Source organism: Mastigoproctus giganteus, chromosome 7 (genome assembly GCF_048544385.1).
Source record: "Mastigoproctus giganteus isolate SK-2022 chromosome 7, ASM4854438v1, whole genome shotgun sequence".
In the NCBI taxonomy this organism is placed as follows: Eukaryota; Metazoa; Arthropoda; class Arachnida; order Uropygi; family Thelyphonidae; genus Mastigoproctus; species Mastigoproctus giganteus.
The window spans coordinates 122,210,462-122,235,122 of NC_143581.1; the positions used below are offsets into that span (position 1 = coordinate 122,210,462).

The 24,661-nt window shown below is 36.1% G+C and overlaps 1 protein-coding gene across 2 annotated transcripts in view; it reads right to left on the bottom strand.

The window, feature by feature from the left end:
- The window catches only part of LOC150083174 (E3 SUMO-protein ligase RanBP2-like), a 621,501-nt gene that overhangs the window by 229,306 nt on the left and 367,534 nt on the right, over positions 1-24,661 (bottom strand). For both annotated transcript variants that reach the window (XM_090377889.1, XM_090377888.1), the window contains 2 exons: positions 21,354-21,485; positions 10,421-13,177 (listed from right to left, as the gene is read on the bottom strand). In XM_090377889.1, the coding sequence (XP_090234015.1) occupies positions 10,421-13,177; positions 21,354-21,485 (2,889 nt within the window). The remainder of the gene's footprint in view (positions 1-10,420; positions 13,178-21,353; positions 21,486-24,661) is intronic.

Sequence of the window (24,661 nt, forward strand, 5' to 3'; positions counted from 1 at the left end):
TGTTTTATTCAAGATTTTGTGCTTTACAAGTCTTGTTGGTATGGCAGTTAATAAATGAAATTTAAAGGAGACAATATCAATTTATTTATAATTCACATTTCTTTGTTAGGTTTCTACACATATAATTCAGTTTTATAATAATAATAAATATGAGAGTTACCTCAATATCCAAATAGGAAATCTTCTTTTCAACTTCAAAGGAATCTTTATTTAAAAGATCCCACAATATGTCTAATAAAAATTCAAGTAGGTTATCCCATTAGACCAATAGTGTCATATAGAAACTCAGCTTTTGCCCCTTTGGCAACCTTTCTTTATAATATTATAAAACCATTTAGAAGATTATTAAAGCTTAATATAAAAAATTCAGACTCCCTATTTATGATGTTAAAAGATTGTAAGTTGGAGGCAGATAATGTTTTATGTTCTCTAGATGCAGTCTCTCTCTATACCAGTGGTCACCAAAGTGGTCAATATCGACCCCCAGGGGCCGATATAACATTGTTAGGGTTCGATTCGGGCTCAGGCGTTGATAGAAAATATAAGACATCATTGTACGGGTAATATTTAATATTTAATTCGGTTAACTTGGATTACCTCCATCCTGTTTGACAACGAAATTAAAAGTGAATCGTGGGAACAGTAACATGAATAGGACCTGTAAGATGGAACAAGGTCATGAAAATAGTTACGGAGGCCAATCAAGTAGGCCAAAATGACGTATTTACCAATAAACGGATGTCGGTGGTTCCTGCCCGGCCGGCACGGCGAGAGCGAGATTGCAACATGTGCGCAGTTGCTTATTTACAAGATCCATCTCATAAATCTAGCTGAACCCACAACTTGCCGGATTTTCAAACATTCTGGTTTTTTTGAAGATTATGCACATTGATACTGTTGCACATGGAAGACTGCTGCACAAATTTGAGCAGTGTGGCATTGGAGGGCAAATTGCTGCTATGGATAAAGGGATGGTTGAGTGGGAAAAGACAGAGAGTGTTAATCAATGGACACTGCTCAACGTGGACTAATGTTATTAAGTGGAGTTCCTCGGGGTTCAGTGTTGGGCCCATCGTTGTTTTCTGTATTTATAAATGATATTTATGATAGCATATCAGGCTTAATGTCCAAGTTTGCAGATGATACGAAGATTGGCCAGGAACAGTACACTGCTGTAACAGGATCTAGAAACGTTGGGCAGATGGGTTGAAAGGTGGTAAATGAAGTTTAACATTGACAAATGTAAAGTACTACATATGGGAAGCAGTAATCCCAGAGTAATGTATCAACTGTGTGGTACCACACTGACAGTGGTAGAGAATGAAAAGGACCTGGGGGTAATTGTGCAGGCAGATATGAAGTTTTCTGAGCAGAGCAGACAGGCTGCAAGGGTAGCTCATGGTGTCTTGTCAATGATATACAGGAATTTTTCTAGCAGGGATAAGGAGGTGATTATTCCCTTGTATAAGGCAATGGTCAGGCCACACCTTGAGTACTGTATACAGGTCTGGAGGCCTCATTTTAAGGATGTAGAGCTGCTGTAACAAGTACAGAGAAGGGCAACAAGATTAGTGAATGGAACAAAGGGTTGCTCTTACGAAGAAAGGCTTAAGTTTTGTAAATTACAGTGTCTGGAGACTAGGCACCTGCGAGGTGATCTGATTGAGGTGTATAAAGTCTTGAATGGTTTGAGCATGCTCAATGTGGGTGGGAATTCTTCCTCTTGCTCAGAATAATCGCCTGAGAGGGCATAAAGGAAAGAAGTTTGCCTACAGCCAACAGGTGGTTGATTGTTGGAACAAACTGCCATCTCTCATTGTAGAAGTTGATAGCTTAAATAGATTCAAGGCAGAACTTGACAAACATGGGTGAAATTAGGGTTTTTTTTGCTGTTGCTATATAACCTTGCTTTCTTGTATCATGTGCCTTTGCTAATGCTAAGAGTTCTTCACTTACACGTATTCGATCCCAGTCTTATTTTTGCGCATCGACATACAAGTGAGCATTAATGTTCTAACATTCATCAACATACATATTATAATTCAATCGTTATTCATTCACGAACTAAACTTCTCTATGTTGAAAGGTTGAGCAGGGCTGGTAGTTTTGTACATCCTACAGAAATACGTGAGTAAGTATATTATTTAGACTTATTACTTTTGCTTACTGACTTCAATTTTAATTATTTTGTTACAACCCTAGTAACCACAATGGCAGCTTCAGATTCTAAAAAGAAATGCAGACAATATTCATTAGAATATTGGAAACTTGGGTTTACTGCTTCATTAACAAACAAAATGAGGCCTATGTGTCTTCTTTGTGAAAAAACTTTTAGTAATGATGCAATGAAACCAGCAAAAATGAAAGGTCATCTTCAAAGACTCCATCCCGATAAGAAAGATAAAGATATTGACTTTTTTTAAAGAACTGAAAGAGAAATACACACATCGACCAACTATAAAATCATTTATGAAAGCACCTGCCGAAGCTGACAATAAACAAGGATTAACAGCGTCCTACAATATTTCTTTTAATATAGCAAAAAAAGGAAAACCATATACAATTGCAGAGGACATTGTTATATCCGCAATCAAAGAAGTAATTGAAAGCATAATGAAAAAAGATTCTGGCCCTGTTTTAAAATGCTTACCATTGAGTGCGAATAACGTGAAAAGGCATATTGGTGAAATGGCTGAAGATGTAGGAAAAAACTGTAGTATCATAACTCAAAAATAGTAAGTTCTCCATCCAACTTGATGAATCTACATTCGATAGTTCTTCTATTCTTATGGCTTATGTAAGATATTATAGTGAAACCAAACATCAAATTATTGACGAATTTTTATTTGAAAAATATCTTGAAAGTGATGGAACAGGGGTTTACAATTTTTCAGCGATTGGAGAAATATTTAAATAAGTATGATACTCCATTTACTAATATAACAGCAGTAGCCACAGATGGTGCACTGCAATGGTGGGCCTTTTTCTGAAAGAAAAAGTTCAAAGCGTATGTACTATTCACTTGTATGCTGCACCGAAACCATTTAGTGGCAAAAACTCTCAGTGACGAACTGTGTGATACTCTAAGAGAGTGGGTATTAAATCTATTAATCAAATTAGAGCTCTTAAATCTTAACATTTTTTGTGAAAAAAAATGAAGTATCAAACCAGTTACTCTTGCATACTGAAGTAAGATGAAGAAGAGGTGCAAGATTTGTCTAGAGGTGCAAGTCTACAAAGATTTATTGAGTTTCTTACAAATGTTAATTTGTTTTTGAGTGATGAACTGAAGAGAAATAATCATATTTTCTACTTGGCTGACTTGTTTCCAAATTTAAAGGACGTACAGACCCGTCTACAATTATTCTAGCTCGGGCAATTCTTTTAGGCTTCCAAGCTAAATTAGCCTTATTTAAATCATCAAAAGGTTTTCAGTACTTTTCGAATCTATGGCAATTGGAAATAAAAGATGAAGACTTACACAAAACATCTTCAAAATTTGAGGGATGATTTTAAATTGCGCTTTGCAGATTTTGGAAACATGCACATTCCAGATTGGATTATCACTCCATTTTCTGCAGATATTGAAAATATTGAATGCAACTTATAAGATGAACTTATTGAATTGTCAGTTGAACTTGAAGCTAAGACGCATTTTAAAAATAGGACTTTAAGTTGCTTTTGAACAAATATAAATATTGTAGAAAAATATCCAAAACGCTTGAATTTCCACGCTCGTACACGGTCAAAGATGGTTTCAGCCATGTTAATCTCATTTTAACAAAACAAAGAAATAAGCTAGATATAGAATTCTGAGGTGATTTAAGGCTGAAACTTACTACTTTTGAACCCAATATTGCTATTCTTGTCAAGAGTCACACCCTTCACATTGACAACGTTAGTAAATTGTATACTAAGTTAATAAAAGTCTTATTTTCATATATATAAGGAAGATTGTACTATTGTTATTTTGTTATCTAAATTAAATTTTATATATTATTTATCCCTCCTATCAAATATGTAATGTTAAGAAGGACGCCAAAAACAAAAACGTGTCCCTTTGATGTTAAGCCAATATATACTATATTATACATACAATTATCTGATGGGTTATCTGATGTCTGGGGCTGGTTGATGTCGGAGTGTTCCGGTACTTGGAGAGTTCACGTACAGGAAGTATGAGCATATCGAGATATTTTAGGTTATTTATTTATTTAAATTCGGTGATTTTAATTTAAGATAATTTTAATTTATCTGATTTTATCCCAGAAATTGAAAAAAAGATCTCCTATTTGGATATAGAGGTAACTCTCATATTTATTATTATAATTAAGAAAAGGGAGATAGATTGAGATTTTCAACTCAGTATTTTAGATAACTCAGCTTTAAACTCATGAACTGTACCATGCTGAGAAAGAATATTCACTCTATTCACCCTTTAGTGGCTGTTATTCAGTGTCCGAAAATTTCACCACAAACCACAGAATAACTTATCATACTCCAGCCATTTTGAAGTGTGTAAAGTACAATACTTTAGTGATCATTTATTTTATTATCAAATGCTTTTTAGTATTGCACTTTACTTTTGGTGGATGTAAAAAATTTATGAAATATACATTTTTTTATAATATCAAAGGAATGTTTTATTGCTGAATGAACAGCTGGTGGATGTAATAAATTTATGAAATATACATTTTTTTATAATATCGTAGGAATGTTTTATTGCTGAATGAACAGCTACTGTATACACATTAGAGCACTGAATTTAGAAACAACATTGATACAGCTTTCGACCACTGGTATTTGACCAAAGGAGGGAAGAGAGGGAAATGAAAGAAAATACTGTAATAAAAATTCACTAAGTGACCACTTTATTAAGTACACTTACTATTTTCATGACATGAAGTGCCTCTTCAGTAACAGCATGAGGTGTTTGTACCATGCAATACAAATTAAGTGGTAGATACATAGGGATGCAGTGCAAGTACAATTATTGCAAGAGGAAAGATTTATGTGACTTAAAACTTAAGTGACTGAACATGGTTGTTGACACCAGAGGTACATGCATAACCATCTCAGAAACTGCAACCCTAGTAGGGTTTTCAAGTGCAACTTTCTTTTGGGTGTATCAAGATTGATCCAATAACCAAATGACATCAGTCAATGCTGATCTGTGGTTGGCAACAGACGAAAACAAGAACTGTGCAGGGTGACAGAAAGGCTACAATCAGTCAAATAACCCAGTACAACCGTGACAACAAAAAAGGCATTCAGAATGCACAACTCAACATACCTTGTCAGAGGTGAATTTTATAGCTAACAACCAAACTCTGTTCTACTTCTGTTCAACAAAAAACAAGATTTGTGGTTACAGTGGACTCAGGAACACAATGCTGGACAATCGAAAAAGGAATGGCTGGTCTGATGAATCCCAGTTTATGCAATTTAATACTAAAGTGAAAATCACAATGTGGCAAAAACAGTGCAAATCCATGAGCCCATTCTGCCACCCCCTTGCCAACAATTCTGGTGGTTCTGTAATGGTATGAGGAGTATTTTTGTGGTGCATGGGCTCCTTCATACCAATGGGGCATCAATTGGATGCCAAAGGTTATCTGTAAATTGTTTTGACCAGACGCATCCACAACTTCATGGCTGGAATGTATCCATCTGAGAATGTGCTTTCCACAGGATAAGATGACACATCACATGCCAGAATTGTAGAGGACTGGTTCCAAGAACACAAAGGAATTAAGCCTACTGCAGTGTCCTCTCCAGATCTCAATTCAACTAAGCACCTGTAGGAGGAGATGTAAGAAGCACTTCGGAGTAGAGATCTACAACTGTAGAGTCAGAAAACAATTGCATCCAATGAGGTGTCAAAGCATGCCCTATGGCAGTGGTTCTCAAACTTTTTTGATTCGTGGCACACTGTAAGACAAAAATTTTCTGGCACACTTCGGGTACAAAATTAAAAAAATATTAATATATTTTAAACTATGAATAAAACTAGCTGTGTACAATAATAACTGTTACCATAGGGGCTAGCCTAGCTATTAATTGATCATGAATAAATATATTAAAGTAGCACTGCTTAATTTTCAGCACTCACCTCTTGACAAATCTGCTTGGATGTGATCATGGATGTAATAAGTCTCTATACAAATGGGTTTCATCTCATTTTTAAAATACACTTTCATTATATTCACAGCACACTTAGCCACCTGTTACAACACACCAGTGTGCCGCGGCACACCATTTGAAAATCACGGCCCTACGACCTCACTGAACTTATGTTACAATGAATCTAGATTGTTCTGAGGCTAAAAACGACCCTACTAGCTGTTAGGTAGGTATATCTAAATAGCCACTCACTTGTTTGAATGTACCTATGTTGAATATTTGTAACTCTGGAGTTACTATATTTCCAATATACAGGGTGTTTCAGTTAAATGTTTCAGAACTTCTAAGAGGGGTAGGGTACATCCTGACAACTCGAAATCATATAGCAATGTGGGGTCGGAAATGCTTTCCTGAAGCGGTGTTGTACACAGAAGCACCATAAAGAAAAGAGACAGTAAGTGAGAAATCGTTTTAATAATACATGAAAAGAAGCAAAAGGTACATGGATTAAAGTAAGTGTTCGAAGTTTCTTCCACGGGCTACAATGCACGCCTCACATCTCCGACGCATGGACATCCGAACATTCTGGAATACTCCAGGCGAATTTCGAATTTCTTCGGCAGCTACTGCGATTCTTGCAACCAGCTCCTCAGCATTGTCAACAGGGGTTGTCATAAACTAGTGATTTCATATGACCCCAGAAATAAAAATCAAGACATGATAGGTCGGGTGACCGAGCAGGCCAACGCACAGGACCACCACGTCCGATCCACTGTTGACCAAATGTGACATCCAGGTAGTTACAAACATCTCTGCTATAATGGGCAGGGGCTCCATCGTGTTGGAACCACATTGTCTGTTGCGTCGATGCAGAAATCTGTTCATCTCTCAAAAGTTGTGGCAATACTTGCTGCAGAAAGATCAAGTAGATAGGTCCGGTTAGACGACACGGTAACAGGTAAGGTCCGATGAGATGATCTCCCATAATACCGGCCCATTCATTGACCGAAAATCGAATCTGTGCTGCACGACGTCGTATTGCATGCGGGTTCTCGACCGCCCAGATATGGTCGTTATGCGTGTTGAAAATTCCTTCCCTTGTGAAGGATGCCTCATCGGAAAACAACACTTCAGCAGGAAAAAGGGGATTTGTAGCACATTTTCCAAGGTACCACTGTGCGAAAGCAATACGAGGTTGAAGAAACTTCGAACACTTACTTTAATCCATGTACCTTTTGCTTCTTTTCATGTATTATTAAAACGATTTCTCACTTACGGTCTCTTTTCTTTTTATGGTGCTTCTGTGTACAACACCGCTTCAGGAAAGCATTTCCGACCCCACATTGCTATATGATTTCGAGTTGTCAGGATGTACCCTACCCCTCTTAGAAGTTCTGAAACATTTAACTGAAACACCCTGTATAAGAGAGATAAACCTCACTGTATAGGCCCTATATGTAAGTCCAAAGCAGAGTGTGGTTGCACCTGTTGGGGTTCAAGAATGTGAAATTTCTTTCTGTGACATTCCAAAAAACATATTTTAATATGGAAAATTAACTTTATTTTATTTGCTTATTAGAATACTTATCACATAATAATACAGTTTTCACACATTACAATCAATAGGACATAATAAAATAAACAAAATTTTGAAATTTGCATTTCCGCAAAAAAAACAACTCTGCTATATTAAGTATCAAGAAACTAAAAACAATCAATATACTAAGGCAGTATTTCTCAACCTTTTCATTGCTGCGGCATACTTTTAAAGATGCTAAAATTTTGCAGCACACTACATGCTACAATCACTACTATACTCATATATTCACAAATGGGAAGTTATTTCTGTTGGATATACACAGAGTGATCACTGAATTATGACCATCAACCTAATACTTCATAGGTCCTCCTTTTACCCTCAGTACAGCAGCTATCTGAGACGTGGCATTGATTCAACAAGATGTCGGAAACATTTGAGAGGTAGGGCCAACCAAGCTGTGTGTAATGTGGTCAGCAATGCAGGTATGGAGATGACTTGTGTATCCAGATGCCTGATATGCCGTTCTATAGTGAGTCCAAAGCACCATATCGGGGGAGTTCGGAGGTCAATCGATATGCTGGAAGTCAAAACTGTGTTCCTCAAACCATTCCTGCACATTAAGCGCCAGATTGCTTGGCGCATTGTCGTGTTGGAAGACACCATCGCCATTCGGGAAAAAGTGTAACATAACAGGGTGTACACAGTCAGCAAGCAGTTGACTGTATACACCCCGGAGACCAGTGATATGTTCTTCCACATGCACCAGGGATTCAAGTTTCTGCCAGTTAAACATACCCCACACCATACAACTGCCTCCACCGGCCTGCATTTTTGATACCATGCATGATGGATCAAGAGCTGCATGTTGTTGACGCTAAATCCGTACACAACCATCCACGGTGTGGGGTAAATAACGTGGCTCACCTAAACAGCACACTTTCTTCCAGTCTTCAACTTGCATGCTTTTTTACACCAATGAAACTTGGTTAGGAGAGGATGCCATAGGGGTTGTCTGCTGGTATAGCCCATACGTGCAAATGTGTGACGCATGGTCATGCCAGATATTGTTCCGGGTTGGCCCACGTTGTATTGGGTAGTCAATTCTTCAACAGTGCTGTGCCTGTTCGCCTGTATGAGTCATCGGACCCGGTGCTCACCTCTAACATCAACCTTTCGCTGAACTTTGCAGCTTTGCCGTCGGGTTGTTGTTTGACTATTTTGACACCAGTCCTCGTATGCTTTAACAACGGCAGCTCTCGAGAACCCCATCAGTTCAGCTATTTGGGAAATCGAGGCACCAGCTTGTCGAGCTCTCACAATCTGTCCTTTATCAAATTCCAATACATCCTTCCTTTTAACCATCACGCTAGGAATTTTACTACCTACCGAATCACTGACACCTTATCTATGCTACGTAGGTCGACTAACTCCGCACTCTTGTACCTCACGTGTTCAACGGGTCGCATTCAGTTTTCATAGGAGTGGTCATAATTCAGTGATCACTCAGTGTATATAATAATACACTTATTTGTTTTAAATGCTGTTATCTCTTTTTTTTGAAAATACATAAAATTCAAAAGAAAATATGTAAAAAATTAACATAATTATATAAAAACAAAATACAATTATAAAATTTTAATCAGTGAGATGGGTTTGTGGGTGGCACAAATTTTTTTAATACGAGGATTTGTTGTGAATAGGCTCATTCTCAGCTCCTCTTCTACTGACTTTAGTCTCTCTCACTCTCTTTTTTTTTGTTTAATCTCGTTTAAAGCAAAAAACCATGTTTCTTACAAATAGGAAGTGGAATATGGAAATAGAATTCTAATTGCATTTTCAAAAAATCGGCGCAGCATAAATAAATTAATTTTTTGTTTGAAAAAATTTTTACTATAAAACTTGGATTTATTACTTTTTTTTTTTTTTTTTTTTCAATTTGCATTTTCCATGGCACACTCGAAGCATGCTCATGGCACATAGGTTGAGAACCACTGCACAAACGCATATAAATTCCACATGCATTATTTGAGTTTCCAGGATAAAAAAATTCTGTAACCCTAATCCAAGATTATACCATTTTCGGTATACCATTTTCATATGGTATAACCGAGTGGTCAGGAGTGAGAGTGCAATAAAACACTCTTTGAGTGGACTGGGGTTCAACCCATGACTGCTAAATACGATTAATGTTTGTATTGATGATTTATTGTAAACTCCACCGACCTGGTGGTCATGCCAGAATATAAACACGAACACTTTTTTTTTTTCTTTTTTTTTTTTTAAAGGACAGCAATGATAACTAATGTATTAACTGTCAGGGCAACCAACTTCTGGCTGCTCAATTCTCAATCCAGTGAAAGCTCAATTCTCAACAGTAGAAAAATACAATAAAATCTTTCGACAATCTTTCATGTTTTGAATTAACAAAAAAAAAAATTGGTACTAATACTAATATCTTGAAGTAATTGAGATATATCTTGCTGAATGGAAACCTGAGCATTTAAAAACAGAAAAATAAGTGCTCATTATAAGATAGACTTATTGTATTCAATGATTAGTATTTGTAAACCAGAATTACTAATCAGCATGTATTTTTCCCCCTAGTAAAAGGTTACTGGGAGAAAAAATTTAAAATAAAAAAATAGAGCAGAGGGGGTGAAGAACTTTTCACTGTTCATTTTACATTTTAAAATAAATCTAATGACTATTACAATAAATTACAAATTAATAATGAGAGAATACGAAAACAACGCCTACCTTGGGTGGTAATGGTATAACTGGCTGAAAATATATTTCTGCTTCTGATTCTGCTTCATCTTCCTCCTTGGATGCATCAGAAGGGGTTCCAGGTGATTTTGGAGTTTTACTTGGACTTCTTGGCCTTATGCCACTAAATGTGAATTCAAATTTCTGAGGGCTACCAAATCTAAACTGCACCATATCTGATTTAGGAGATAAAGAAATTTCTGAGGAATTTGCATCCGAAGAAAGTACAGATGACTTGGTTCCTACAGATGAAGAGCCAAATGTAAATGAAGCTCCTGAAACATTACAAAATCCACTTACAGGTTTAGCAGGCATCTCTGAAGAACCAAACATAAATATTCCTTTTGTGGATGCTACGGCATTAGTAGTAGTATTAATGACACCAGTAACTTTATCTTCAGCTGAGACATGGGATGAAGTTGTCTGTAGTGTACCAAACAGAAATCCAGAGGTACTATGACTAGTGGTTTCAGGTAAATCAGGTTTAAAGCCAAAAACTACAGATTTTCCTAATGACTTCATTGCAGCATTGCTGGAATGTGCTTTTGAACCAGACAAAAATGCATCTTCTGATGATGTTTCAAAGGAGCTTTCCGTGCTGCTTTGCTTCAAAGGCTTATTCTTTTGAGATTCGTTATCTATCACTGACTGGATAGGAGTCACTGGTGACACACAATACGTAGGTTTTGCAGAAGAACAAGCAATACAAAAATTACACTCTGGTTTATTACGTATCAAACACGTATCACATTCCCAAGACCCATGTTCTGGCTTAAACATTTCGGTAAGTGACGGTGTGGCATTTTCTTTAAGTGATTTTCCCTGAGATTTAAAGTCTTCAACAGACTGGAGAATATGTTCTTTATGAATATATCTTGAAGATGAACATGAAACACAAACACTGTCTTCTGATTTATTGCGAACCAAGCAGGAAGCACACTCCCATGATCCAGGTTCTGGTGCAAATAATTCTGTAAGAGAAGCTTTTGCTTTGTATTGATTCGGAAGTGATCCATTTGAAGGATGGAAATTAGAAACATTCTGAAGACTAAATCCTTTTCCCACAAAACAATGAGGTCTTGGAGAAGAGCAAGCAACACAAATATTGCTAACTTCGGTGTTGTGAACTTCACAAGAACTACAGTTCCACGAGTCAGGCAGTGGGTCAAAATATTCAGTAAGAGATGCTTTGGTATCACTACAAGAATCTGGTTTGAAAAATGTGTTACTTGGCCTATTTCTTTCTTCTTTAATTTCATTATTCCCCTTCTGCCTCTGACACTGTTCAAAGACTTTTTGAAATTCCTTAGCAATGTCAACTGTCTTAAATTTTGCTGCAAATTTTTCTTGCTTCAATTCTCCCTCCGAATAATCCTGTGCCATCCACACCCAAGCTTTATCACTAGATGACAAAGGTGTTAAATTTATATCAGAGCTGATATAATGGTTAGCACAAAGCTTAAACACTTGTTCTCTACGCATCAGTACACGAAATTTACCAGTTTTGCTATGTTTCAATATTTTCAGCTCTCCTATACCCCTTTCTTTCCACTGCTTTCCTTCAGAATCAAACCGAAATAACTTTGCTCTTTCACCAAACATTTTCTCCTCTTCCTCCTCACCAGTTTTTGCTTCTATCAATGCTGGAAGAGGTATAACAGGCTGGAATTCAACTGTTGGCACAAATTCTTCAGGAGCATCTACAACAGAATGGTTTTCTTGATTAGCTCCAGCTCTAATGACTTGTGATTTATTTTTATCAAATACTGCATTACCAGCACCAGAAAAACCCTTAAATGAAGGATCTCTCTGAAACCCGTGACTTTTATTAGTAAGAGAAGAAAAATCAAGATTGACAATTTTGCTCCCCATTCCAAATACCTTCCCATCTTCGTCTAAATTATTTTCAGTTAACTTACTAGAAGAATCCAATGAAGACATATTAAATGAGAAGCCAAAGAAAGGGCTTGTTTTTGGAAGATCTGATTTGTCAAATATTGTTGACTCCTTTCCTTTCAAAGTAACTGTTTTAATATTCCTTTGTTTACCAGGGGCACTATCCTCCTGAATAATGGGGGCATTTTTAAAAGTAAAACCACCAAACACAGTTGTTTTATTTTCAGAAGTTTCAGGTGCACTTACTTTTGACATCTGACATTCTGTAGGCTGCTCGCTAGAAATAAAGGAATCCCCAAATGACTTTTTCTGAGTAAAATACAACTGGCTAGGTTTTGATGAATCTGGTATAACACTTGCATCAATTTCAGTATTCTTTGAGAGTGTGGTAGTAACAGTGAACCCAGGCTTATTTTGTTCTCCCTTTTCACATTCACAAGCCATGCACCTTACTTTTTCAGAAGGATTCTTAACATTGCAAACCAAACAGGACCACATCTGTATTTCAGTAATTGCAGATTTAGAAATTTCAGGAATTTGGGCTGTATTACCACAGGATGGAGAAGTGTCAGAGACTAATGGTTTATTTTGATTAGTTGTATCAGTTAAAACTTGTTTATTTCCATTTAGCTTATTTTTCTCTATTTCTATCATAATTTGTACTGCATTATCAAAAGAAGACTTGAATTTTTTAGAAATATCAGATGTTTTAAACCGAATACAGAGTTTCTCAGTTTGCACCTTTTCATCAGCAAAATCCTGAGCTGCCCATATCCATGCTCTATCACTATCTTTAACAGGTAACAATTCCATATCTGGCAGAATATAATGATTAGCACAAACTTTTAAGACCTGAAATGAAAAATACTGTTGATGTATTATTCAGAAGAGCATTTAATAATATAATATTAAATCAAAAAAATATTAATAAGAGTAAAAAAAAAACATGTAACATTTCTCTCGGATATCACAATATTTAGCAAGCTGTTAGAACTTCATAAACTTCTATCCATCCTCATTCCTAAAAAAATTTCTCCTAAATGATGTAGGAGATGTAATTCAATGTAAATCGATCATTAGTGTTTACATAAGTAAGGTGTTTCATGCTTTTCTTTGCATTCTTAGCCACAGGACTCAAATGACATTCATTTAGGTCTAAGCCCTGAGCAATTTCTCATAGTTGGTATAAAAAGCCTAGTAACTTTTTCTATGATTACTTCCCCGAATGCTTCCTATTTAGAATTTTCTGATGCATCACCACTTTTTCAGTCCTACTGCACAGAATCTAAAAATTGTCAGAGACCACACTGCTTGTTGCACAATATGTCCAGTAATGCCTGCACATTGTCAGGAGGATGATCATAGCATCAAATATCTATTTCCAGAAGGTCCCAAATATGCTCAATTGGGTTGAGATCGGATGAGTTGGCAGGACATGGGATAACAGAGAATTCACTGACATGTTCATGAAACCTGTCAGCAACCTGCTAAGCCTTGTGGCACAATACACTGTCTTGCTGATATATGCTGAAGTTGTCTGGTTACACTGTATGAGCATTCCTATTGACCCATTAATGTTGATCGGAGGACCCAAGGCATTTCATGAAAACAGTCACCAAACAAACCATTACACCACTGCCAACAGCCTGTTGAACACTGACAGTGCATCCAGGTGCCATGGCTTCACGTCGCTTTCTCCAAATGTGGGTAAGCCCATCAACACGATTGAGTTGGAAATTGGATTCATCAGACTAGGCAACAGATTTCTACACATCAGTGGTCCAGTTTAGTGCTAAAATGACCATGCAAGGCACAGATTCTCATGTCTTGCCATAACCTATACAAGGGGTGACCAACTTAATTTGTGTTGCAATCTACTTTTTTTACTTCATTTCTTTATCTCAAGAACTTCATTGCACACGGTTAGAAAAGTTAATAAACACATATTGAAAAACGCTGTTTATAAATTTTAAAATTAAATACAATTCAGAAATCTTACTTTAAATTTTTAATTTATGTGAAGTTTGTGTCTTCACGTCATCTGCCAAACTTTAAAAATAAGGGAGTTACTGTGATAGGACCAACCATAAAAAATCCTGTGTATGCAAGTCTGTAAGAGCGGCGAGATTTTTCGTCTTTGTTTGTTTCAAATACGAAAAAGCCGATTCACATAGATATGTGGAACCAAAACAGGAATTTAAAAGTTCACTGCATTTTTTTACACTTGGGTACTTTTGTAGTCAAACATATTTCCAAAAGGCTTTTTCTGAGCTTTTAAGATATCGTTTTGCAATGTAATAATTTATTTTCAAGTAATATTTTCTCCATGTGAAAAATCTCAGTGATTTTTCCTGCAATTTGTTTCATATCTAAATTGACATTAAATGGATAAGAAATATATTTAACAATGTCTTCAACTGTTTTAAAATCACTGAATCTGGTTTCAAAATCATCCACAACTTACTCAATTTCAGAAACATATTTCTCACTATTAAATTCAAAAACAGGATTTTTTGCAAATAATCTTGCATATTTGCAAAATGATTGAATTTTTTTTTATTTGAGATCCTTAGCCATTGCCAAAAATTGACATTTATGTGCAAAAAATACTAGTGATTAAATGATCTGAATTTGGAAAATTCAGATCACTTAATTTACTGGTAAAATCTTCCAAAAAAGCCAAATTACACAATCACTCCATATCTTGTAGCTGCTGATAATCATCTCCCCTTTGATGAACAAATTTTTTAATTTCATTCAGCAAATTTCGAAATCTCTGTAGAAAACTATTCCGACTCAGCCACCTCACATCTGTGTGTAATATCAGATCTGTTCATTTTCATCGAGTTGCATTTTGAAAAGTCTCCTTCGAAGAGATTGTCCTCTGATGGAATTCACAATTTTGAAAGCTATGTCCGTAACACTTTTAGTATTTAATATTTTGTTGGCTAACACTTGTTGGTGGATAATAGAGTGGTAAATCAAAAATATCTGGAGGGAATTCATCATCCTTTTGGCACAATGCGATGAATCCATTAAGATGCCCTGTCATTGCTTTAGCTCCATCTGTTGTTATTGATACGAGGTTAAATAGTGGTAATTTAATTTTTTCTAAAAAATTTTTGAATGCATTAAATATATCAATACCTATATTCTTTCTTTTAACAAAACCATGCCGAGCAGTTCTTCTCTAGCCGCAGAATCATCGAAAACCATACGAATAAAAACAAGCAATTGAGCTGTATCACTGATGTCTGTAGATTCATCCAGTTGTAAAGAAAAGAACACCATTAACAACATGAGCATGCAATTGTTCGCTCACATTTTTACTCATTTTTTCGATGAGTCGCATCACAGTATTGCGAGATAATTGCAGATCTTGAAGAGCACTTTTAATTAGATTTTTGTTCTTAAAACTTTCAAAAAGAGAATCTGATACAGTAAACCCCCGCTACTCGCAGTATCTGTACAGTAAACCCCCACTATCGCAGTATTCATGGTTTCGTGGTCGCTGATTTAATATAAAATGAAACCTAAAAAAATGTGAATTTTAAATCGCAGTGAACATTTTCCACCACAAAAAAACATGGGCGTGGCTAAAATCATCTTTCCCAGTCAAAACAGCACTCAGTGCGTCAGGGGAGAGGGGTGACAAAATCGCAAGCATGGATGTTTCTTGCTAATCCTTGTTCAGTATGTGCTATGCGCTTGTCATGGAAGGTTTCGTCGTTTGCTTTTAATTTATATGCTTATAAATTGAATAAATTTATCAATTTATAAATCAATATGCTTACTAAAGTGAAAAATCTACCGTTTTGCAGTGTGTTCGTGTAAACAGACTTTTTTGAGCGTGTTAACAGAAGAAAGTGACTTTATATTGTGGACAAATTGTTTTCTAACCCCCTACAAAAATATGGCTACGAATAACAAGGGAATTGTGAAAAGATCAAAGAAGTTGATGACATTAGCGAGTAAAATTCAGTTATTAGACAAAATTTCTAATGGTGAAAGTGTCTCGTCAGTGGCACGATCAATCAAGAAATCAGAAGAAAAAATCCGCCGTAGTGTCCACGAAAACGCGCTAATTGCTTCAAAAATTTGCTCTGTAACTCGTGATGTTAAATTAGAAAAAATGGAAAAGGCTTTAAATCTGTGGATAGAAGACCGAACTCAAAATAAAATTCCATTAAGTTCACTCATCATTCTTGAAAAGACAAAACACCTTTATCAACATTTTAGCGAAACTGGTGATAGAACTGGGAGGATAAGTTTTTTAGCTAGCAAAGGTGCTGGATTGAAAGATTTGTTTGAAATTTCTAATAAATATTACATCTAATATTAAATTGTTTCTTATTTTTATTTCGATGCCTTATGCTTGCATTTCACTATGCACTGTCTATGTACATAGTCATATTATGAAGGTACATATAATACATACATAGACAAAATTTTAGACTTGTTTTTCTTATATATTTCACTTTGGAACGGAACCCCTTTATTACTATGGGAGCCATAACTCAGTATTCGCGTTTTCGTTATTCGCAGCATTTCTCAGGAACGTAACCCCCGCAAATAGCTGGGGTTTACTGTATATCTAAAAATGTGTCTTTGATGAATTGACCATCAGAAAATGGTTTGCATTTTTTTGCAAGATGACTCACTTTAAATAATGCTACAGTTACTGCTTTAGATTGTAAATTAGGTGTCATGAAGATTTTTTGTTATGCGAATAATCTGGATTAAAGTTCTTTTAATTTATTTTTTCTGAGGTCACTATTAGGCGGAAAATCCGATTGGTATTTACCACGGAGTGCGTTGAAGTGCCTCTCTAAATTTCCTTTTTTGGGTATAGCTACGGAAGCATTGCAAATCAAACAACATTTTTCTTTTATCATTACAAAAAAGTATTCTAGTTCCTACTCTTGATGGAAATGATACGTTTTACTATTTTTCATAGTATTCATGTTAAATCAAAAGGTATTAAATTAACGTATAAGTGCTGTCCAATTATTAATATTAAGTAAGCTAAATAAGAATTCGAAACATACACTATGCTCTCCCCAACGTAACTGCATGAATTATCACTAGACCAGCATAACAGCTGTGGCGCCTCCGTAGCCAGGTGGGAAGGAGCAGCAGTGCATAGCACACGCTTCTTGATCAGACCGGGGTTCGAGCCCGTCACCAACAAATATGGAGGATGCGGAAAGGTCAGGGAATGACCACCGCATATCCCGGAGCAATATGGCCTTAGCTGCTAATGCTCCTAAAAACCAAACAACAAACAACAACAAACATAACAGCTGCACAGCAACAAGAGTAATCATGTAGTTCAATAGATTTGTCAAGCGTATTCAGTGGGGGTGCATAATAATAATAACATTTAGATTTTGAGTAATCTATTTTTTATATACATTTAAAATTTGTGATCAACTGAAATTAAAGCCACGATCGACTTGCTGGCCACCCCAGCCTATACAAACTGATGTCAAGCATATAGTCCATATGGATAATGATCTTGCTATTCTTACATTATACTGGGTGGTTAGCTGGACCACTGTGCTGCATTATACTGGACCACTCAGCTAGACCATTATGAGATGAGACACCTCACCACGGACATCAATCACACGTGGCTTTCCAATGAGTGACCTTTGGCTGGTTGTTCAACCACAGTTGTTAGATCTAATCATGATAGACTTATGACAGAATGGGAGCACTTAACCATGCTGGCCATTGTTCAGATAATGGCACCACTACATCTTGCTCTCATAATCATTCTACATTTGAAGTTTGTTTGTTTGTTTGTTATTTGGTTTTTAGGAGCATTAGCAACTAAGGCCGTATTGCTCCGGGATATGCAGTGGTCATTCCCTGACCTTTCTGCATCCTCCGTATTTGGTGGTGACGGGCTCGAACCCCGGTCTAATCAAGAAATGTGTGCTACGCACTGCTGCTCCTTCCCACTTGGCTAAGGAGGTGCCTCTACATTTGAAGTTAGAAAGATCATAATCATTAGAAAGAAACTACAATTATATCAGCCAATCCTGACTGAGTCTTCACCAGCATCAGAGAGCAGTCCATTTGTTGGAGGGGGGTGCCCCCTCCAACAAATGTAATGCGAAACTAATTCAGTGCAAATCCTTAATGATACTAGTTTTGATATAAGATCTTTTATTAATCTTCACTGCTTTCTAAACAGAGAGAGGGTATCAATGCTGTGCTATATTTTGTGTTGTTAGAAATTAAAAACTGCAGAAGTGTGTGTGTGCGTGTGTGTGTGTGTTTTAAATTATCATCATTCTAATGGCCAAGCCCTGTCACCATACAGACCTTTTTTTCTCCACTCAACCCAAATTTGGGCTTTTTTGTTTTGCTTCACTGTAGTCAGAGCACGTCATCAAGTGGGTGGAGTAATTCTTGGTCGTCCGCTGATTCTTTTCCCTTCAAGCTGTCCTTCTAGTATGTTAACTGTCCAATCGTTGTCCCCAGAGATATCCTCGGAACAACATCTTCCGCTGGAGAGACAAAAAGTCTCTCCAGCTGAAAATCAGCTGGAGAGACTTTTTGTCTCTCCAACTGATTTTCATCAATGTTCTCCAGCAAAACATCTCAAATGCTTCAATTTCCTCCAGTCTGATGTTGTTATTGACCATGTTTCACATCCATACAGCAGTGTATATATATAGGTTTCACAAATCTGACTTCTTTGTTTACCTTGCTCACAAATAAATGATTTATTTTTCCTAAGTGCTTCTTTCGCTATTGCAATTCTTTTTATTTCTAAATGGATTTTGCCATCGTCTTGTATTTTGCTTACAAGATATATGAATGAACTTACTTGTTCAATTTCCTTGTTATCTATTTCTATCTTGTCTGTGTTTCTTTAACTTTCTTTTTGGGCAACTATTTTTTTTTTTTTTTTCTTTTTTTGCATTAATTTTGAACTCTTATTCTAGGAAAACTTCTTCCATTATTCTATTCTGTTTTTCAACTTGCAAAAAGGATTCTTCTGCTCCTATGCTTATCTTTGGTGATACCCTGATTTCCAGGCAAGATGATATATCTCTTTTAGAGATTACCCTGACTTCTAATATCTCTTGGCACAAGCAAATTACAAATACTGCTTCCTCTGCATCTAAAAAACTTGGTTTTCTCTTTCGCTCTCAGCATTTCTTCCAAACAGCTGTTCACTATGTACAAATCACAAATTCGTCCTACCATGGAATATTGTTCCTACATCTGGGGAGGTACCCCCAAAACCTCTCTCAGGCTTCTTGATTCCATTCAGAAGAGGGCAGTTAGGTTAATTAATGATTTATCTCTAACAGAGTCTCTCCACTCACTTTCTCATAGACGTACTGTTTCTGCTGCATGCCTTTTCTACAGATACTTCCATGGGCACTGTTCTTCTGAATCGGCTTCTATAATTCCCACTCTCTCTTTCAAAACAGTCCAAACACATGCCGCCACCAGCCAACATCCATTTACTGTCCAACTTCAAACTCACAGAACCAGCTTTTCATCTTCCTTGTTTATTCATTCAACTGCCGTTTTCTGGAACAACCTTCCTTTGTAGATATTTCCTGAAAATTACAGTCTACAAAGTTGAAGTCTAATGTCAACAAACATCTTCTTTCAACTTCTCAGCCTCCAACACAAGCACGGTACTAAGTACTATAGGTTCTAATACCTCTTGTGTTTGGGATTTTAATAAAAAAAAAAAAAAAATTCCACTGGGTTTGCTGCCCCTGTTGCCATCAGTACTCTATCACTAAGATGATAGGTGTTTGTTACTTTTCCCCCCATTATTTTGTCAGCAGAAGTCCAACACTGTTTCTTCCCCTGTCCACTACTGTTGTTTGTTTGTTGTTTGGTTTTTAGGAGCATTAGCAACTAAGGCCATATTGCTCCAGGATATACCGTGGTCATTCCCTGACCTTTCTGCATCCTCCGTATTTGGTGGGCACGGGCTCGAACCCTGGTCTAACTGAGAACCGTGTGCTATGCACTGCTGCTCCTGCCCATATGTCTACGGAGGCACCTCCACTACTGTATATAAATTTGTAGTCACTGCTGAGGTTAACCATTTTTTTAAATGGCTAACCTAAGCATCGACTACAAATTTTGGTTAGCCATTTTTTTTTAAATAGCTAACCAAAATGACAAATAGCAGTATTTGTTAAGAAATATAAGAAATTAACAGGAGTTTTAAAATTCCAATTTTAATGTACTATTAATTTCTTTTTAAAATTACTCTTTAATATTATTTATGAAAAGAAAAAGAAAGAAAAACTATGCCATGAACTATATTCTGACAGAGACAGAAAAAGGATCAAATTAAGTCAAGGTGGATTAAAACAAAAAAAAAAAAAAAAAAAAAACTGAGTTAAAAAGATAGATTCTACATCATAAACCCAGAGATTTAGCAACATCTATTTATGGTACACTATGTAATTTCAACACACATCAACTGGAGAAATGGCATAAAATTAAATAATCGATACAGGAAAAGCATTAAGAAATGCAGTACATGTCTTAGCCAAGTAATATTTTTCTCAGTTGGGAATCACTGCCTATGCAGTGGATCTCGAAATAAAATATTCTGTAGATAAATTATATCTGGCAATATCAGCAGCTTGCTCTCCTTTTTCATGCCACTAAATTAAATCTAATCTTGTTTCTAATAAATACTTTTCCATGTTTTGTTTTTTTAAAAAAAACATTGAAAAAAAAATTATGCTTTTCCTCTTTATAAAAAATCATCTGAATGCATATTTTTCACAGACTCATTGTATAACTTCCTAATGCCAATACTATGTCCTTTCCATACTCAATCCATAAATCAATGCATTGCTTTCATTCATTTTTTTATACACAGATGTCTAGTAATTATATTATTCTTATTAGCAAACTTACATACACATTAACACAGCATGCGTGTGTGTTTGCGCAAGAGAGAGAGAGAGAGAGAGAGAGAGAGAGAGAGAGAGAGAGAGAGAGAGAGAGAGAGAGAGAGAGCGCTTACTTGATCACGTCTCATCAGAATGCGTATTTTTCCTAGAGACTCATTGTATAACAATTTCATAATGCCAACACCACGTTCTTTCCATTCCCGATCCACAAATCTAAAGAGTTTTGCTCTTTCTTCAAACAATTCCTACAAGAGTAGAAAAGTAAACATGTAAGAATGATAAAGGGTAAAGTGAAATTTAATATTTGTCCATACAAAGTATCCGATTAACATGCTCATGATATAACCAAATTACTACAGTTACTGAACATTTCACTAAAAAAGTAAGTCATAAGATAATTTCTAATAAATGATGCGTTACAAAATCAAGTATAAAAATTGGCTAAAATATGCAATCAAATGGCACAGTACTAATAAAGACAACAAACAAAATATTTTATTAAAATTACAAAATGTTTTCTGTTTTCAGTATTATCTTTAGAGGATACTAAAAAGTACATATAGAGGTGAAGCAAATAATTAACAGTAATCAAAATGAATTTTGAAGTAAAGGAAATCCAAAACAAGGCCAGTATTCAATGAACTAATCTTCTCAGTAGTGGATACGCTGCTTTTGAAACAAATTTTAAAACAAAAATTTGATGTGCTTTAATGTGCTTTTGAAACAAAGCACATTAAAGCATTGTAAATATCGTTGTAAATGAGGCCAAAAACATTATGAAGGTGCATTTTTAATTAGCTGAGATTTGCTAAATAATGCCATAACCATTATGAAGGTGCATTTTTAATTAGCTGAAATTTGCTAAATAATGCCATAACCATTTGTATTCAACATGCTTAGATAAAGTCTTTTTTTTTTTAAATGTTTGAAAAATAAATTATTATTGTTTGAGCAGTGCACAAGCATCAAACCGTAATAACCGGCAATTTTACTGAAAACTACAAATGAAAATGTTTAAACAAAAACAGTGCAAAATAACACGCTTCTGTTGTGAGCCATTATTGAGCAGTTGCTGCTGTCCACAAGCTTTAAAAAAGGAAACCTAAAATAAAATGAAATGTAATTATTTTAGAGACAATATGTAGATATCAAGCACATCATTATGAACCAGGAAAATAAGCAAGGTACTTTAAAAAAACTGAAAAAAAAAATAATAATAATAATAAATAATAATAAATATTGGTTTAAATAATCTTTACCCAACTGTTACTTCTAAATGGATATGAATTTCAGAAAACAGCTAGGTTGAGAGGATACACAGATGGAAAGGTTAGCAGTAGATGCTGGCAGAAGAGAAAGTGATTCTTGCACTGCTTCTAGTGGAATGAGCAGTAGCCTGGAAAGCTGGGGATTTCAAGGAATACAGGGAGTCATTGGGTAACAATTAAATAGATGGGCTGTGTTAGGGTAGCTACGAATAGGAACAGGTGCATGTATACTTGCATGTACACCAACTAGGGGTTTAGTAAATAAATTTGAAGAGCTGTTCAAAACATCAAAGGCAGATATTGTTCGGATATCAGAGGCGTTCTGTCAAACATATAAGGAATGCAGAACTGGAATTTCAGGATTTCAATGTGTACAGGAAGGATAGATGTGACAGGAGGGTAGGAGGGGTTATGCTGTTAGTTAGGAAACAGACAAAATCTAGGGAAGTGCATCCAGCTGACATGGGTGAACAGTACAATGCTGAGTCAGTTTGGTGTGACATAAGCACTGGGAAATCAAAAATGAGAGTAGGAGTGTGTTATACGCCTGATGAGTACAACGAGCAATTGCACAGAGAAAAAGGTACAATAGGAAAAAGAGAAGTAGAACGGGCCAGTAAATCAGACTATGTAATGGGGGATTTTAACTTCTCAGATATTGACTGGAACTTGTGGGTTGGTCATTCACACACTAGCAAGACTTCTGTGGATTTTTTGGATGATTCTTTTCTGCAGCAGCATTTTCAAGAGGCAACCACAGGAAGTTGCATTAAGTTCTTCATGCATTAAGAATCTGCAGATAAAAGAACCACTAGGTGGCAGTGATCACAGTACCCTGATGTGAGATTTACTCAAAGATGTGACTATTGACATGGGTAAAGGGAAGGGCTTTTGTTCTTGTAAAGGTGACTATAATGGTCTGATTGGTTTGGTTTTGATTTTACTGGTGCAAAAATGACTGTGGTTATACTGAGAGAAAAAAAAGCTTATAATATCAACAAAGATAAATTCTGGTAACCTTTAAAAAGGTTACTTCGTCAAACTGTTATATATAAAGCAGTATAAGTTGAAAAGTAAGTTATCCAATTTAGATATCTGTGTATATATTAACAGCTTGTAAAAATTTAAAAACTGCTGACACATGGTCATTGTCTGATAAAATCTGACTGAGTGTACAAAGCCCAGTCAGATGAGTAAAAGCAGTAAAATATGTATTGCGAACATGGGTAAAATTAACGTAATCAATTAAAATATGTTTTATTGATAAAATGATGTCACAAGACTCGCACATAGGAGAGTTATCTGCCCTCAACAGAAGCGAATGTGTTAGATAACTACGTCCTATGCGGGGTCGAGCAAGAACAACTTCCTCGCTACGATTACTGTGCGGACTGACTGCAATGTTTCAATTACAGGCTTTATCTGGTATAATTTATTTGTTGTCTGTCTATACCATAGTTCTTCCCACTGGGAACATATCTTGTGTATTATTTTCCTGCAGTCTGTAGCCTGACAGGCAAAGATTATTAGTGGGAGCTACTGATTTGGCTACAGTGTCAGCAAATCATTTCCCCTTATCCCAATGTGGCTAGGAATCCAGCAGAAATGGATATCAACTGTGTTCATAAAAAGAATGAAACTTCTGCTGAATCCAACAGAAAACTGGATGGGAGTTGTCTCACTGATAATAAAGCCTGTAATACACTCAAAGAATCAGAATATATTACTGACCTTTGGTAGTGACAATTTCGAATGTGATTCAAGGCTAACTCTATAGCATGCAGCTCTACAGTGTATTTGCTGGATTCATGAAGAATCTGCTGAGATATTATAGCGCCTGGAAAGACAACAGCAGATCCTACACACGAATCTGACTCTGAGCCAACTGTGTAAACTGGGAGGAAGTCGGAGTGCTCAGCTCGGTATGCTGAACAGAGCTGCAGGTAAACAGATGGAGTCTCAGACTTTAACCATTTCTTAAGGGAAAAGTAGCATGATGGGATATGAGCATGCAAGGGAGGAAGAGTTTCCTGTGATGTTTGTGCAACCTTGTCTACCATGATGTTAAACTCTGTGAGTAGCTCTTGGACACAAATACCAAAAGGTCGGTTGGCAGTCTGACGGGCATTGTACCAATTTTCCCAACGTGGCTC